Source organism: Choristoneura fumiferana, chromosome 4 (assembly GCF_025370935.1).
Source record: "Choristoneura fumiferana chromosome 4, NRCan_CFum_1, whole genome shotgun sequence".
Taxonomy (NCBI): Eukaryota; Metazoa; Arthropoda; class Insecta; order Lepidoptera; family Tortricidae; genus Choristoneura; species Choristoneura fumiferana.
The window spans coordinates 1,881,700-1,901,261 of NC_133475.1; the positions used below are offsets into that span (position 1 = coordinate 1,881,700).

The following is a 19,562-nucleotide window of genomic DNA, read 5'->3' on the forward strand; positions in this document are numbered from 1 at the left end:
TATTGGTGAAGTGTGTGAAACTTTTTTTTTACATCGTGACCTGTAGGTTTTATCAGTAACACATCATCATCAGCCTACAGCAGTCCGCTGCTGGACATAGGTGTCTTCCATGGCGCGCCACAACACTGTCTTCAGCCCCTCGCATCCATCCGCCGCCAGCGACCCTCCTTAGGTCGTCCGTCCATCGTGCCTCTGACCTACACTACATTTTCCCGTCCGTGGTCTCCATTCGAGTACTTGTCTGCTCCACCGTTCATCGGTCCTGCGACAGACGTGGCCAGCCCAACGCCACTTCAGCGAACTAATTCTTTGAGCAACGTCGGTGACTTTCGTTCTTTGTCGGATAATGTGATTTCGGAAGTAACACATTTTAAGCTAAATAAAGATATTGATTGATTGATCGCCTAGGTAGGTATTTACTTTAGGGTTTATACCTGACTTTGATAAACAAAATATCCAATTTCTTCAAGCTTCTATTTATCTTTCAGTTTGTGTGTAAGTAACTAAATAAATTAGTAATTTATTTTGAATTTACCAGTCAACTTATTCGCCGTATTAGACACTTTTAGGCTACGTTATTGCTTTAGCAGATTGTGTACAGTTAAGTAATTTTCTCATAAATTATAACGAATACGTAATCGATACAAAAACAAGTTTCATGCTGGAACATTAGCCTAGAGACAAGTCCCGGCGTTTAGACCAAATATAGGATAGATTTTACACTCACAGCGCGTGCTCCATGATTTATTACCCTGTTTTTATTTTCTTTGCGTCATAAGATGCAATACGAATATTAACAAAGAGGCGTACGAAGATTTCTTTCGCATAAAGTTTTTATACATATTTTATTGTTTAATATGTATTTAAGTATGTATTTATCTTTATAAGTATGTTTATCCGTTGCCTAGTATCCATAGTACAAGCTTTGCTTAGTTTGGGACTAGGTCAATTGGTGTCAAGTGTCCAAATAAACCTGATTACTCTGAACGTGGATCAAAAGAACTACTAAAGCTATAAGGCTTGAATTTGGAAGACTCATACCCTAAAATAACACAGAGGTCCACTATGAAAGTATTTTTTGAAATTATCGCGAAATATAGATTTATAGTTATTTTCACGAAGGGATATCTCGCTCGCCCCGAAATCGCAGCTTTAAAACCTCTGCAACAACGTTTAATTTTGGAATCAATAGAAGTTTGTGAAACATGTAAGTTCAATGCTTAGTTAAAATAAACACATTGCGAAAAATCAAATCAAACAGTAATTGAACCCAGTCAGGCAGTCATACAGTAATATTATGCCTACGAGTATTGCATATTATTAATCTTAGTTTTAATGCCTTTTCTATTGTGTATAATTATGAAATTCTAACAAGCACATACCTTTCTAGGTATTCGTTGACTCTGTGGCGAAATATTGATTCTCCGACTCAATGAGTTGTAGATCATATTCTAATATTTGCGTGAAAACTGTCATTCAAATATGAAATTAGATTATGTAAGCAGAGTGTAGTAGAGTTAGAGTAAGTAGAATTTAAAGTTTATTTAGGTATGTAATTTTTGAATTGTCAAGCAACTCGCCATTTTCAAAGTTCACAGTGTTTATGTTCACAACAAGTTTTATTAAAATGTCATTGTACTCGTAATAGTGCAGTTTAAAGACTTTCAGATAAGAGCGTTGTCTCACATCTGAAATGTGTGTTAGTTTTTTGGTCTTCACTTACTAGGATGAGAGGTCGTTCCCTTACGAAGTTGTATGAATAAGGGTGAAATTTCGTAAGTCGAATTTTACATTATATAATAATGCAACCTAAACTTTTTAATTATGTCACGTCAGTGTGAAGCTACTTTAAAGTTAATATTTCTTAAGGACTCTTCAAACCTTCCAACCTAATTTACTGGGCTGCATTGTATTTGTTTAGGATTAAGCCTATCTGAATGTACCTATATGTCCGAAATTGGTAGTTGTTGATACTTTGTACCATATATGGACTCTATACACTCCTCACAGTTTATGCAATAAATATTCTTATTTAAATTTGTACATTTCTAGTCGCCTTATTGATTTAATATAATTAATACTTCTTGAATACACATCTACATTGAATAATTAAGCACAGTTAAGAAACAGCAAATTCAACAAAAATCTTTTTTTTTTCTAAGGACATATTTCCATTACAGCAGTTTTCCAAATTAAATTTTGAGTCAGGAAGTCTTTCAATACGCTAATTACCAATCCAATGCAGCCTCAGCTGTGCCATTGTCAATTCGAGATAGACTAATTAAATCAGCATTAGAATCTAATGTAGCCAGATATGGAACAATTCGAACAGCGCCGTACCCCAGAAAGCGAAAGTATACCGCTGGAGTCCTACCAAGTGGCGGCATTTTTTTTTATCCGCTCGGCCGCTCTTGCCGCGTATATATAGCGAAGCTTACTACCAGCACGCATCATTCGCATTCAGGACCTCACTTCAGTGCAACCTACAAGCGCAGCATCATGAGAGTCATGGTGTGTTCAAATTTATATTTAAAATTAAGTGTCAGTGCATTAGTGTCGAGTGCCAGTGCGTTAGGAAGTGTCTGGATCGAAACTTAAATTCCTTGTTCTAGTTTCTTATGACGCAACGCGGAACGGTTGCGCCGCTTTGTGTCGCTGTAACTTGATATCGAACTAGTATTAATCATTAACGTAGCTTCCAGTACTATTAATTACGCGTTACTTTCGTTCCACTATCACACGTTCACGATCGGCCTAGTTGTGTTTATTTTTATTTGCGATAGCGATGACAGTCACTTTTAGCTTTATGTCCCATTAAGAGCTGGGTCTCACGACTTTGTGTCTTGTACTCGTAATCTTGTAAAGTTCATTGTCTGTTCTAGAACACAAACGTTTACGTTCACCTTTAATAATACATACATACATAAACATCACGCCTGTATTCCCAAATGGGGTAGGCAGAGCACTCGAAACGTTACCGCTTCGGAGCCACTTTTAGCAATTTTAGGTTTAAAGTTTGTCAAAAAAAGGTACAATAGTGACAGGTTGCTAGCCTGTCATCTACCGCGGTATACCTTAACCTATATCCTTAGTCGCCTCTTACGACATCCACAGAAGAAATGGAGAGGTGTAATTCTATCTAACCCGACACCACACCGGTAATATTATTGCAACTTATTAATATTAGTGATTGTTTTGCAGCTCGTGGCCACCAGTCTGGTGGCTCTTCTGGCCTTCTCCTACGCGGAAGAAGCGAAGAAAGCAGAAAAAGAAGTGGCAGTGACCGACAACAAGGATGCGGCAGCTGACGACAAGAAGCACGAGAAACGAGGCGTTTTCGATATCGGACTGGGTTACGGACACGGAGGCTTCGAAGGTGGATTCGATGGCGGATACGGACATGGCAGCTATGGCGGCGACTTCGGTGGTCACGGGCATGAAGAAGTACACAAAACCATCACCTTAGTAAAGAACGTTCCCGTTCCTTACCCAGTAGAAAAACACATCCCTTACCCTGTTGAAAAGAAGGTGCCTTACCCCGTCAAAGTGCACGTTCCAGCTCCTTACCCTGTTGTCAAACACGTGCCTTACCCCGTTAAGGAAATCGTCAAAGTACCCGTCCATGTTCCTCAACCCTACCCCGTTGAGAAGAAGGTGCCCTACCCCGTGCATGTGCCGGTCGACAGGCCCGTTCCCGTCAAGGTATACGTGCCCCAACCCTACCCAGTAGAGAAGCACGTCCATGTGCCCGTCAAGGTCCCAGTACCCGCTCCCTACCCTGTCGAAAAGAAGGTCCCGTACCCAGTGAAAGTCCCGGTCCATGTGCCCGCTCCTTACCCAGTTGAGAAGATCGTGCATGTACCTTACAAGGTACATGTTGACAGGCCTTACCCCGTGCATGTCCCGAAACCCGTGCCCTACCCAGTAGAGAAGCCCGTTCCTTACCCAGTTGAGAAGAAGGTGCCTTACCCCGTACATGTCCCCGTCGACCGTCCCGTGCCTGTGCACGTTGAGAAGCCAGTGCCTTACCCAGTGAAGGTACCCGTGCCAGCGCCATACCCCGTCGAGAAACACATCCCTTATCCAGTGGAGAAGCACGTGCCTTACCCCGTCAAAGTGCCCGTCGACAGGCCGTACCCAGTCCACATCGAGAAGCATGTGCCCGTCCACATTGAAAAGCACGTGCCTTACCCAGTGAAGGTGCCCGTCCCAGTTGTCGTTCATGGTCATGGCCACGAGTACGGACATCATGAGAGCTACTAGAGGCTGCAGGAAGCCGAATACTGAATGTGATATAAATATAAGCTTAGCACTAATGACGCGCGGGGGCCGCAGGCCGCGCCCTCAGAAGGATAGTGGCTTCACCAGATCCTTGGAGGTACCGGCCCGCGACCCGCGCCCGAAACGCACTGAAAATACTCTCTTTAAATAGTCTATTTTTTATTTGTTGTGATTTTTGTTTAAGCTTAGCCTGATCGGTGTTACGTTTTTTTAGTCTTGAGTTGATGTACCTGTTATTTTATAGAAATTTTCCAATCTTCCTCTTTTGTGAAAAGTATTTTATACGAACTGAAGTGTAATAAAGTTTGGCTTAGCCAAAAATTAATGATATAACGTTGTTTCATTCCCGCATTAAAGCTTAGTCACAATTGGCTGAGGCGTCAAAACACGCAATTAGAGGTAATAAAGAAACAGATTATTTGCATTGTACTGTTTTACGAAATGCTATATAATATGACCCAGATTGGTATCTGCGGGATCGCTGCTAGCCACGTGGCGCAAGCGTTTGTTTTGACAATAAACGTACGGAGTACGTGATCTTTAGCTTGCACAATGTTTGCCGTCTTTACACGCAATTAGCTGCTTCACTTTAAATAACGGTCACTTTAAAAAATGTATAAAACATAACAGCAGTGCGTCATAATGGCGGCTAAAATTGTAGCTTTATGCCAATGCTATTTAGAGGTAAATAGCACAGTGCATTACAAAATATCGCTAGATGGTGATTTAGATCGTTTGCGACAGAGTCGCGTCGCCCCGTACCATGAGGATGCACGTTGCGAAAATGTAAAATCACAAATTACACAAGTTTTGTTTTAAGCGAGACCATACGATTATGCGCTGAGGTCTTAGTAGCGATGTTATTGCGATCTTCATTAATATCGGTCAGTTTTGAAACGCAAATCCGTATGTACGTGGAGGTTGCGACGGATGGTAACGGGGCTGTGAAGATTGATGTTACTTTTGTAACTTTATTGAAAACTATACGATGTGGTCAAAAAGAAACAAGTTAAGGTTTCAACCGAACACCTGGATTTTTAAATTATTAGTTCGTTATTTCAAATTGTAATATAAATAATACATCTAAATGGTCTGATGAATCATTTTAGGTACGCAAGAATCCGAAGATTTATAATCAGTAGACTTTCAATTCTTCATTTAACGATGGCGCTTTAGTACAAAAAGTTGGAAATTCCAATTTCTCAAAACGGCTGAAACGATTTTAATAAAACATGTCTAAGAACCATCGCTAGAAGCTAGCTTAAGAAATAAGGTGCCACCGACAGACAGACATACACACATAGCGGTCAAACTTATAACACCCCTCTTTTTTGCGTCGGGGGTTAAAAATAGGTTGTGATATTCATTCACAAGCAAATATAATTTATCTGAATGTTAAACTGCGATAGAACGCGCAGAAGAGTGGCTTTTAAAAATCAAAAGAATGCCTTACCGAAGAAAACTGCAAAATAAGAATCAAAAATTGCCTTCACTGTGGCAAAATAAACAAATTAGAGTCATCTAATTTAGTATAAAGACTAAAGATGCGTCAAGCGCTGTAAATACATTGAAAACATTATAAATAAACCCTTCAATTTAAGTCATTAATTTAGAACTATTAAATCTCAAATATAACTTAAATAACTAACGTGTATGTATTAAAAAAGTAACTAATAATGGTACCAACTGGAACTTGAAATAAACGTTTAATTATTATTAATTTGAGACACAAACATTAAAAATCTTAGGGCAGCAAAGCACAAACTTACGCAAGATCGCATCTATTTTAATAGTAAGAGTGAATGTAGAATAGTTCTACATTCAATCATAGATGTAGAGGAATGCCAGTAACAGTTTATAGTTACGCAAAGCAATTGGAGTAATCGTATTCTTTAATCGTACAAGGTTGTTCAGGAAACAATTATTAACCCAATGGCGCCTCTTGCATACCTTAAAGTTGCTATATTTTAAATTCATAACTACACTATGCAAAGATGATTCAAATTAAAACGTTAATTATTTAAATGAAGTTGAAAAGGGTTTTGCAACTGCGGGGCAATGCAAACTATCCTTGATAATATTAAAGGTACTAACTAAAAATAGTTTGAATTATTCCACTGTCGCAATAATCCCCTTTTCTAACTACATAACTAAGAAAAAAATTCTTTAAAATGGTTTAAAAAATAGAGGCAACTACCCCTAACGGTATAAAACTATATTTTCAAAGGAAAGTGAACAACATGTCATCTGGCAGTGTGGAAACAAACGCGACGGAAAGTTTGCAATGCACTTGTTTTAAAGGTGTACCCTAAATTTAAACTTGTTATGACAAGATATACTTTTGATGCAGTAGAATTCATCAATCGTTATATCAGCCATAGGACATCTACTTTTGGACATAGGCCTCCCCTTTAGATCTCTAATTGCTTCGGTAGGAAGCGCCCTGCCATCCACCGTGAACCCTCGGCTTTAACTTCAATAGAATTGCCACATCTATAACCTTCACTCTCCATGTCGTGCACTATCCATCTACCCAAGACAAGACGGAATGTTAAGGAGCCACGGAAACCTTAACAATCGGCGTGCAAACGGACAATCAGATAACCAGTGTCCGTCTATTAGACTGTATGCAACGTGCAACACTTTCGAGTCCGTCACACATCTGCACTGACGTGTGACTGTTCGCGATGAGTGCCCATGTGTGCGCGGGGCGAGGAAACCAGCGATTTTCATTTCTATCATCATCATCATTATCATTGTCATCATCACTATTATAATTGCCGTCATCTACAACATTATAATTAAGTTAAAAATGGGTCACAGTTATCGTCCACGCTTGCACAATTTACACCAATCATCGTTATAACGTGAATGTTATGAAGGTTTTTGAGATAGGCTACTTTAAAGCAACAAAGAAAAATAGTAGATTGTACAGCAAGAGAATAAAACGAGCCATTTTACCCAAGACGTTCATATAGCCGCCCGAGACGGTACGGCGAGGGTGGATAGACACGTCGAGGGGAAAATTGGTTTATTGCTCGAGTTTTACACTCTGCTTTTCACTTAGATTGCGAGGAAATGAAATAGCAACAGTGAAAACAATGATTCACTTTGTAATCTATGTATGGTATCTATGTAGGTATGATTTGATTAATTTTTAGTTTTATATAAATTAAAAATTATTTAAAAAATATATTTAAACTTTTTTGTTTGTGGCTGTTGACACCTCATTACCTTGGTCTTAAGTTGGTCTTAGACGAAGATTTTATTTTATGCACTAGAGCATAAAAAGTCATTTTATGTCGCCTAGATACAGCATAAACACGAACTTTACGAGCATGAGAAGTGAAAAATACATTTATCCACGACTACACAAAACACATCAATAGAATGTGACATTGCGGTTGAGAAACGGATATTGGTTCAGCATAACACATAAGTATCACGTTTTGGATTACTTCAAAACTAATGGGGGAAGCTTCTAAAGTTTTCATTTTGGATGAAGAACTAATTTTAAATTATCATCCTCTTTGGCTGTCGGTGGCTGATTGGCTCAAGTATTTTTCTGCTAAAAATCACTATATTCGAAGGTTTAATTAACTTAACATATTGAAATAAAACTCTCATTTCTATTTTATTGACTCGGTGAATGTGTGTGAGAAGAGAGGTTTTAAAACAGTAGATACATAAAACGTAGCGCAGCGTAGAAGTTCCACCAACGAGATGGATGCAGGCCGCTGCCAACCGAAGCAGCTGGAGGTCTATGGGGGAGGCCTATGTCCAACAGTGGCGTCCTACGGCTGATATGATGATGACATAAAACGTTATTTCTATGGCCCCACAAAGTTAGCCCATTCTGTGCATTTTCAATAACTACCAGTGTTTTAAAATTGATATTTAAATGTCTTTGATAATATTACTAGGTATTATGTTACAAAAACGACAGGTGAAATGAAACTAGGATTATATGACGGCTAAGTCATTTGATATTGTGTATAACTAATATTACCTTACTTTAGAATTTAAGATTGAAAATTTGAATTACATTAAGAGTAAATTATTTGTAAAATAGCTAGTGTATTTACAGTTCAGTACTTCAATTGCCAGTTATTTTTTCTCACAAACATCTCACCAATAAACTTGAAATGAAACTAAATAAAATTAAATGAAAACTTATTAATGATTGAACTTAAAATAGAGTAATTAACAAAATTTTCTAATGAATAAACAGGTTTTTGGGTAACTGGCCAGAAACAATTGAATATACGTAATATAGAATAAATTTAAAATTTGGAACACTAACGGTTCCAGGTCACTGGCCAATAATACGCGAGGTATGACAACAATTTTATAACAATGGCCGACCTTGCCGGGTCACTGACCGTTCGAATTTTAAGCCGCAATGCAATCTAATGATTGGCGGGTAATTAATGATTGTTAATCTTAATGAAACAATGGTTTTTAATGATACGCCGTGGTGTTGCAATGCGCGTACGTTTGCATAGAGGTTTCGTTTGATGGTATTTAATGATTCTACCGTCAATTACTTTTTGAAGGTTGATATTGACATCATCAATCAATGTTAGAGTTAAACATCGTTAGGTTTTATTTGATTTCGATTATAAAAGTACCACTTTATGACAGTTACTCTGTCACGCCGGCTGGATGTATTTTGATGCAATTTAGTATGTAGATATTGGGAATAAAAAATATACAACATATAAATGCAGACATGAATTTTGGCACGGGTGTTTTTTTATTACCACGCTAAAGAAGACCATGATATTGATATTGGTGAGAAATTGGTGAGAACTAATTTAATTAGGAATTGTTAAGTATGTATATTTTCTTACATTTCTAGTTTCGTTTATATTTGACATTTGTTTTTAACTGTTTTTCTATATTCTTTAGGACAATTTCAAGAAAATTGGACAAGTAATCATACATCATCATGTAATTTTATGCTGAATGTTCAATAAAATAAACTGATTTGAGCAAAGGCGCGCCTAAAAGCTAGCTAAATTATATAAAAAACATGTTTAAGTCCATCTGTTTTCAAATTAATCAAAACTTTTAATTATTTAACATGTAAAACTTTCTACACACGATTATGCAACACACTAAACTTACTCTCGTTTTCATTTCGTTTTACTCTCATTTGACTCTCTCTATCATTTCATTTCACTTTCATTGCGTCTTGCTTTTGCGGTTCCATTTCCCTTTCATCATAACCTTGAAAAATCGGGGTTAGTAGGTTCTGCTTGTTACCGTAACTATGGTACACTTTACAAAGTTCTATGTGATATTTGCGATGCTAGTAAAGTTAAACTTTGCTCTGTTGACTTGAGTTTTATTTTTAAATGCGATAAAAATACGTAAACGTCATAGTAAACTAATGGGGATTAGTGGGTTTTATTTTACTGCTCTAAAAATATGAGTAGCTAAAAAATAAAATACGGCAATGGGAGAATTTGCGTTCTAAAAAGTACTAAACAAAAATATGTTTTTTGTCAACTGCCAAAATTGTAACTCTTCTCGGTTTTTAACTTCAACTGAGCGGTGTTGTTGTTTTGTAATTAATACTTAAAATTATGTAAGTATAGTAAAAAAAATAAAAGCTGACATGAACCATGAAATGCATGTTTTAGAAGCGAAAAATAGTAGCTTTATTTTCATAGTTGAAACTCGTACAACGTATACTACTGATAAATAATATCTACCTGTGTATATATGTAAGTATTTGTACGAGTAATAATTATAATTGTAATTTTAATAATAGTAGAATGCATGCGTGAGGTTTTCGTGCATTTAAAATTAAGTTCGGCTACTGTTAGGTAATTTCTAGGGTTCCATGAGCAAGCAATACCTAGGTAGAACCTTTTTGCTGTATATTGTTTCTAGAGCAAACAGTGGTACCTTTAATTGTAAGCACTATCCATGTCTCGTTTCTGTTTTGTCTCGAATGGCGACCATGGACGGGGAACGTAGAGCATCCTGAGGCACGGTGGACGGACGATTAAGAGGGTCGCTGGCGGCGGATGGATGCGAGGGGCTGAAGACAGTGTTGTGGTGCGCCATGGAAGAGGCCTTTGTCCAGCAGTGAGCTGCTGTAGGCTGATGATGATGATGTCTGTTTGTCTATTTGTCATACCGTAACATAGGCTTAACTAACTTTAAGCTTTTAAAGTTGTAATTATGCATTTAAAATACTTGAACCTGCTATTACAGAGCGGATTATAATGTAACATAAAATACTTGAAATATGCACGCAAATGCTAGAAACAAACATGAAAACTGTCAAAATATGCAACATTAAATAAAAAAGTCTGTATCATTTATTTGTTTTAAAATCATAGTATCAACGAAGCGATTTTTGAAAATTCCCATGGGAGTTTATTAAAATCTCGGAATTTCAGTTCAATTGTCGGGGTTAATGGCTTACATGCGTAAAGCGGGGGCATGTGTTATGAGATAGTAATATTTTAGCTCCTCTTTCATCCTATTTTCTTAACATATTTTTGAACTACTGGAATCTGCGTGAAAAATAAAAGTTCGCCAGCGATTCTTAACACGAATCTACGGAACTGTCGACACGCGAATCCGACTCACACTTGTCCGCTTAATTTTTAGTGTAGCTATTATGTCGTTATGTGGTAAACCTACGTGCCTCCGTTATAGTTAATTACTAATTATAGTTAACAAGAATAGCAGCATTAAGTGTTAATATGTATTTAAGTGTGATATTGCGAAAATTCGCATCGCATTGTTTGTGTCGTTTGCCTTGCCGAAAATTGGTTTAAATTGTCGAGAATGACGAGGTTTTACACTACTGTGGTAATTCGGAGCCACTTTAAAATGTTTTTTTTTTAATTAAAATTCTGTTTGGTGTTAAGCATGGAAATAAATAATTTATTGAATCAGGCTTTGCGGAGGTCCATATGAAATAACTATAAACAGTTACTTTGTTCATGCGTCTCCCCCGCCACAACACTATAAGAACACAAACCCAGCTATCACCACCACCACACTATGCTGACGCGTTTCGAACTCAATCCGAGTTCGTCATCATGTCACCTAATATCTGGGTGAGCATGGGGAACGAATGTGTTGCTCTTCTTTTCGAGAGATTTACTACTTCACTTAAACCTACGAATTTCTGTCATCAGTTAACAAAAAAATCGTGAAATGAAACATCAAAAGCGGGAAGTACCTAAATTTTCAGAATTAGAGATTAATTTTTCTTCACTTTTAATGGTATTTTCGGGTGAAGCTGTTACCAAAATTGATCCCAGTTTATAACAATTTCATGTCTAAAACGTTAAAAAATATTTCTCTCATAAAAGTAGGTATTACCAATGAAAAGTTTAATTATCAGCGCGCAACGTAATTATTCTATGTAATTTCCACCAATTTCATTGCAAACTCCAAAATTGTATTAAAGCGCCATCTACACAAAACGCAAGGAACTAATATAACCAACTTGTGTAATGACCGCTATCAGACCTTACCAAAACGACGAAGTGAAAGGAACCTCGGACACTCGCGCGCAACCGAACTAAAAAGTTCCAATTTTTTCCGCAACCGAAATGGTGGCGCTGTTATCGTATATCGTAAAACTTACCGAGTTTGTGCACTTAGGTAGGACTTACCTGAAAAGAGAAATAAATATTAAAATTAGTTCTTATAGCGATCACTTGGAGGCATACGGATACTGTATGGTTCTCTGCCTTTTCCCAACTGTTTCATTTGCCAAACCGTTTCATTTCCCAACTCACGATTTTCTATGAAACTATGTTTTTTTTCTGATTTTTTATACAACAAACCTAACCTAACCTACTGTGTTCTATAAAAGCATAAGAAAATACACTGAGAAAAATTTTGGTTTCGGAGGAAATCGAAAGTTGGCAAATGACACATTTGGCAAATAATAATTCTGCGAAAAGGCAGAACCCGTTTCCGTAAAATTGCTAGGCACAGCCCTACTCTAAAGCAGAGAGAGCTTGGATTTTTCTTCACACGCAGACTTGGCGTATTAAGAGGATTTGAAGTTTATACTGACTAATGAGTCATTTAGTAATGGAAAACAAATTGTAAGTGAATCTTTCGTAGACATGCTACGGCGTTTGTAGCATGCGTAGACAGGCTACGGTTTTATCATCATCATCAACTTATACCGCTTAGAACGCCACAATTTATGACGACTCGCCACTTGCATCCACCGGTTGCCCGCAACTCTCACAATGTCGGCAGTCTACCTAGTGAGAGGCTTGACAACATTTTGCTTTCCTGTTCGTGTTACGATTTTGGTCCATATCGACTTGTATAATTTTTCCTAGCAATTTTGCTCTGAATTCATCAATTGCTTAGAAATTTTATAAATCAAACCTCATCTAGTCTATATTTAGTTCTACAGAATGACTATTTTTAAAACTTTATGAAAGTTTTTAGATTTCGGCGGGAAAAAATTATGACAAACACCCTACGACTTTATACTGTATGTAAATTTATTTTTGCTGTAATAAATCAAAACTAACTCACAGGTATTTTTTTAACACAACATCTTGACTTGTTAGTAATAAATAAAATTGATTGGAATCCGTTCCACACTCTAGAATTACGTAATTACATGTAATTATAAGTAATAGAGTATGCAAAGTGTAATTATGCGAACTAAACCACGGAACGACCGGAATTCCGAATGTGTTCTATTGGATTGCTATTTACGTACTAGTTCTACCAAATTGCCTCCTATTTGGATTAGGAGGTTGAGGTAGCTACACTGTTAAACTTGCTTTAAACTGTAAATACAGTCGAGGAAATTTCTTTGACCGGTGTATGCATTGTTAACATTACCTACATCAGCAGCACAAAGGTTCTACTCTGGTACATGAATCAGTTCCTCGACGGTACAGCTGTGAAGAATTCACCTAATAAGGAACGGCGCTGGTTGGTAGTAAATATGTAGACCAAAAAAATATCACAACTAGATGCTGCTTGCGACTTCGTCTGCGAAGAATTTGTTTATTGCTATGCCACGTTAACTTATTAATTTTCTGGGATATAAGCTAACTCTAAGAAATCTACTACTTCTACGGTACTCCACGCTTTCCAAATAGCCGGTACTATTTGCACACACACAACACAAACATCACGCCTGTATTCCCAAACGGGGTAGGCAGAGCACACGAAACGTTACCGCTTCGTAGCCACTTTTAGTAATTTTAGGTTTAAAGTTTGACAAAAAAAAAAGGTACATTAGTGACTGGTTGCTAGCCTGTCGCCTACGGTATACCTTAACCTATATCCTTTGTCGCCTCTTACGACATCCACGGAAGAAATGGAGAGGTGTAATTCTAACCCGACACCACACGGGGTACTATTTGCGCTAATCTATAACTGTCCTAATCAATCTCCACTGTTCAAAATACTCGGCATTAAATCGGATCAGGTTTGAACAACTCGCGTAAACTGTTACAGAATATAGGAAGCTTGGCTAACTAATTGGTTGACGGATTACAAATGCTCTGGCTGGTTTTTTTATTCGGAGAGTTAAATGCACTTCGCTTCATTTTATGATCATCATTATCAACATCATCACAGACGTCCACTGTGAGACATGGACCCTCATAGACCTCCAGTTGCTTCGGTTGGAAGCGGCCTGCATCTTCTTCTTCTTCTTCTTTAGGTGCCATCTCCTACCGGAGGTTGGCTATCATTAGTGCTATCCTTATCATCGATACAACAGCTCGGAACAGGGATCTTGTGCTAAGGTTGCACCATGACCGGAGATTTTTAAGCCACGAAGTACGCCTTCTTCCGGGCGGTCGCTTTCCTTGGACTTTCCCTTTCATGATGAGTTGGAGTAGGTCGTATTTGTCGTTACGCATTATGTTTTAATGTTTATTTGGGTACAAATGGTACAATATGGCTGATTACAAATGAAAACTTAGATAATACACCAACCAGTAAAGGTACCAGTTAAGTTATGTGACCAAACCACGTCCACCATCTTTCAGCGGCTTTTACCAAGTCTATTCTTCTTTCTTTGTCTATTGTTCTTTTTTATCTCGTTGGAGAATCTCCTACGCTGCGCTTGCCGATCCGCGGTCTCTTTTCGAGAAATTTTCGGCCCCAACGGCCATCTGTTCTCCGTGCTATACAGCTTATCCGTTGCCACTTCAACAAGTTAATTCGCTTGGCTATATCGGTGACCCTCGTTCTTCTACGTATCTCCTCATTTACTTTATCGCACCGTTTTATGGAGCTTTCGATATTTCTCAACATAACTTATTTGTCATTGAATTGTAAAAGTAACATGGTCATAAAATAATGCTGAATTTGGCAATCGCGTTTTAAATGTAACTAATGGTTACCGTTTCAATGAGATTAATGATTTATTTCATACTTTTACTTAGAAACCTAGTGTCCGCGATTTGTAACCAGACTAGAACTTGCTATATGATTTCGAGTTTTTATGTACTTATGTATTTGTTTATTTATTTTTATTATCACACATACAATGTCTTTTAATAAAATAAATATCATGGGACAATTGACACCAATTGACCTAGTCCAATACTAAACAAAGTTTGTATTATGGATACTAGTCAACGGATAAATATACTTATATAGATAAATATATAGGTACTTATAATTATACATATTAAACATCCAAGAACCGAGAACAAACATTCGTATTATTCATTCAAATATCTGCTACCGGCGGGAAATCGAACCCGGGACCTCAAGCTTCGCAGTCAGGTTCTCTAACCACTTGCCGGCCGTCAAACTAGTGGAAGCAGTGGCGAGTTGTAGTTCATTGTCGCGTTCTAAGGGAGGGGGGGGGGGGTTTATTTAGTAGTGGACGTCTGCCGGCGATGATTGAACCGATTTGACAGCTGTTTAGACATTGGATATCGTAACTCGCCCTAAGTTTCGCTTTCTAACTGGGTTACTATAACTTGTAAATCAGGAACATAATAAGTGTCCCTAGAAAAACTGGATTCGCGGGAAATCTCATACAATGATCGATAAAAAACGAGGAAATGCGCGCGCGGCTTACTGCGGTGCGCGGGAGTCGCCTATGTACAGCCGCGGATAAAAGTGCTATTTTAATATGTATTTAATTATAATTGTTTTCTTTTATCGAATGATAGACTGTAGTACCGTATGCATTGCTCATTTTTCAAACATCAATTAAATTCGTAAAGGTTTCTCAATTTTCGCTCTTTAAAAAATCCACCTTAGGTTTGCCTAATGGGTCCCCAGAAGGTGTCGCGAAGTAGTTCACATGAAATTTTGATCTTGCACCACCACTAGTCGATTCACAGGAAGATTCGTCTAGCCCTATACTTGCTTATGAGCATAAAGACCTAGTAAGTATAAGATAGTTAATAGACAATAAATTATATCTTTCGGCTCCTATTTTTTAAAAATTACAGACGGCGAGTAAATGTCTATTACCCTCGCAAAAGCTTTAATCCTAATAGTAGAAGCCTTTACGTGTTACGCGGTAGCAAAGCCGCGGACGAAAGCTAGTAAACGATATAAAACTATCAATTTACCCTTCGACAGTACATCTAGTTCTAGCTAGTGCTGTGCAATTAAATCGACGGAAGACCGGCGATCACAGATTGCGCAACGCTAGTGACGTCACCGCGTCGATGTGCCACGTAATTTAATTATCTGTGGTCGTATGTGATAATCTTGGTTATGTACTTTCGATATAGTAACGTTAAAATTGTTCAACGTAGTGAAACTTCTTTTAACTGCAAGTTTATATTAGTTTTATGAAACTGGTTCTTAGCGGAAGCAGAGGGAGTGGAGAGCTTTACGTTCGCGAAGGCGGAAGTAAACGGAGCTAAAGGTGTAAGAGACAGTGGAAGTCGAACAAAATAAAGAAAGTATTTTATTTTTATTTTTAAAAGTGTACATTACATGAATAGTTCGCAACTAGAACTAGTAATCCCTAACGATTTATTTTTAATGTATTTGAACGTATGACTGAGAATTTAACTTACCTACTGCATACTATTTTCATCGACTTCATTTCAGAGAAGATTAACTTATTTACTTCATTGGCGGCAATTAAGTTTAAATTAGTTGAAAAGACTTTTTCAAAGATAACCTGTTATGACTATAAAATATAATAATGGTAATAATTAATTTATTCATCATCATCATCATCATCAGCCTACAGCAGTCCACTGCTGGACATAGGCCTCTTCCATGGCGCGCCACAACACTCTGTCTTCAGCCCCTCGCATCCATCCGCCGCCAGCGATCCTCTTAAGGTCAAAGTCGTCTGTTTTGGTAGCCGTCCGTGGCTCGGATTAATTTATTCAGTTTCAATAAATTGAATACATATTTTCTTTTCTTTTACATTATGTACTCAAACATAAACAATATTTATAACTGAAAAAAAAAACAAATACTAGAAGTATGTCAACATATTTGTAAAATATAAAGAAAATAAAAAATAATACAAAGAGAAAGAAGAGCCGTGAAAAATTACAAACAATCGACACTCGATATAAGATCAGCTGTCCCATCACTACGTGTTACGAGTGCGCCGTATTAATCGAAATGCACACGTTTTTAACAACACTAGCTTGAATCTGAGTGTTTATAGACATTATGCGCATTTCTTGTTTTACATACAAAACTCAATCTTAACAGCTTAATGGATTTTTAAACACGACCCACTTTTAATACGTTATCCGAGTTTTAATTGCATTTAATTAATTTTCTGCATTTATAACCGGAGTCTGAATTTGTAAATGAGTGATAATATTTTGTAGTATGCCATAACATCAAAATCATCCCAGCCTATATACGTCCCACTGCTGGGCACAGGCCTCCTCTCAGAACAAGAGGGCTTGGGCCATAGTTCCCACGCGGGCCCAGTGCGGATTGGGAACTTCGCACGCACCATTGAATCGCTTCGCTGGTTTGTGCAGGTTTCCTCACGATGTTTTCCTTTCGTAAATTTCAAATGAGCAGGGAGGCAAACAAGCAAGTGGGTGAAGGTAAAGATATTTTGAACATTAAACTACCGTGAGACTCACTCATATTAAATGAGTTTTGCCCGCGGCTTCACCCACATGGAATTCGGTTATCGCGCGCTGTCCCCTCGGGCACTGTGCATTTTTCCGGGATAAAAAGTAGCCTATGTCACTCTCCGGTCCATAAACTATCTCTATGCCAAAAATCCGTCGCTCCGTTTCAACGTGATACACGGACAAACACACAAAAACACAAACATACAAACACACACTTTCGCATTTATAATATTAGTATGGATATTGTACCGGATAACTCACGTCTTAAACTCGAACTAAATTCGATTTAATTTTAACATATTCTTTCACATCAGCCTAAGGACGTTCAACTGTTGGACATAGGCCTCCCCCATAGACTTTTAGTTGCTTTGTAATGAGGTTTACTAACCACCTACGCTATCCTGTTGATGGAAAGTAGTGATTAGGACCCGAGTGTTTTTTTTACATAAATCTCACTCGTGATTGACCTCTATCTCACCTGATGAAAAGTCAATGAGGTCTAAGGAACTAAACTGTCAAAATCATTTAAACACGTAACACTTACTTATGACATAGAAACATCTGATTTTATTCAATTTGCAATTCAATAGCCACCAGAAGCTAATAGCGATTGCGACCTTGACGAGATGAAACAACCAGTTCGTAGTGTTTCATGTTAATGTGTTTCAGAAACTTAGTTTTTACAAAGTAAATTAAATCATTTGTATAATAATCCACGATGAATAAGGTAATCACAAAATGTGTGGCTATATAATATGGCAACAACACAATGCTTAACTCAGTAACATTATGACAAACGACATGGCTGTGAACAAATTTTGTGGCATATTCATCATCAACTATGAATTACCATTTTATACCTTTTGCGCCTAACTTTGCCGAAAAGTTTCCACCAAATCCTGAATGAGAAAAAATTAATAAAGTGTAAGTAAAATATTGGACATCTATGTTGAATTCATACCCAAAGACGATAAATCTAACAAGCTTATACGGTTTCACCTGTCCCGTTGTCTGTTTGTCTGTTGTCTGTTAATCAATCTTGCAAGAAATTTGAACCGACTTCCAGTAGTCAAATTGACTTGAAATTTGGGCGATACAATCTGGTAGTGACATCCTGGTAGTCTGGCCAGGATCATCTCCACAGAACTCTTCAACGGTTAATGGCATCGACTTGAAATTTGGTATGCAAATTTGTTTGAGGACAATGCAAGTAAAGTTGACAAAAAGTACTCAGTCTATGAAAGGAATTTTTACAAAAACTAGTCTTATTAAAATAGAAAATTTGACTTAAATCTCGATTTAAAAAGTCAGTTATCCGTTACAATGGTAGTTTCATATTTGGTAGTTAATACAATATGTGCAACTAATTTTGTATCATACATTAATAAACAACTGTTTCAATAAAATATATAGTCGAAAGCTCAAAAATCTATTACACTATAAGCTAATATAACAAGTATATATCCTTACATTTTTTCAATGTACACTCTAAACTTAATGTGATAAATCCTCCGGTATTATGGCATATTAAGCAAAGCCCTGCGCAGGAGGCGGCACTAGTGCAAACCTCCATGGCAACTTCAGTTCTCTTTACATTTTATCGCCATGACAGATCATGACCAAATACATGCCAATACCTATAGATAACATGATATTATTTATTAGTAACAGTGACGATATTTAATCGATATTTCCAAAATTTTAATTGAAATAATACTTATGAAAATTGTTCACGGTTTTGTAATAGTGCTGCACTCTGATGGAAGAAAATTGCAGTAATATTCTCTATAGTCATTACGTAGTTCAATATCTCAAAAATGGCTGACACAATTTAATTAAAATTAGCTAAAAACCATTCCGACGAAACCGCAGTCGATTAAAAAAGTTGTATCGCAATTGGTCCATCCGTTTGAAATCCACAGACAGACAGACGTTGGCGTCAAATTTATAACACCCTTCTTTTTGCATCGGGGGTTAAAGATGAGGACTTAACATTCATACTTTGACTCTACAGGAGACTATACACAACTAGTGTTGACTACAAAAATCGCTAGTGCGGCAAGGTTCTAAACTAGTTCCGTAATACCTGTAATATAGAACGTTGTAATAGTTACCGTCGTGTCAGAAACGTACCGAGTGTCCGTTCGAGACTGTTCTCGATCTATTGTGTAATTTGCCTTATTGCTTGGTAGGGTGTGGTTGCTGTGATAGCGGCTATCG

The 19,562-nt window shown here is 37.4% G+C and overlaps 2 protein-coding genes across 2 annotated transcripts in view; one reads left to right on the forward strand and one right to left on the reverse strand.

Annotated features, from left to right (window-relative positions):
* Ance-3 (angiotensin-converting enzyme Ance-3) overlaps positions 1-19,562 on the reverse strand; it is a 186,839-nt gene that overhangs the window by 110,565 nt on the left and 56,712 nt on the right. The gene's annotated exons all lie outside the window — the stretch shown is intronic.
* On the forward strand, positions 2,415-4,614 carry LOC141427264 (uncharacterized). The gene is made up of 2 exons (XM_074086542.1): positions 2,415-2,511; positions 3,202-4,614. Exons 1-2 carry the CDS (start codon positions 2,500-2,502, stop codon positions 4,261-4,263), a joined length of 1,074 nt encoding a protein of 357 aa, XP_073942643.1. The 5' UTR covers positions 2,415-2,499; the 3' UTR covers positions 4,264-4,614.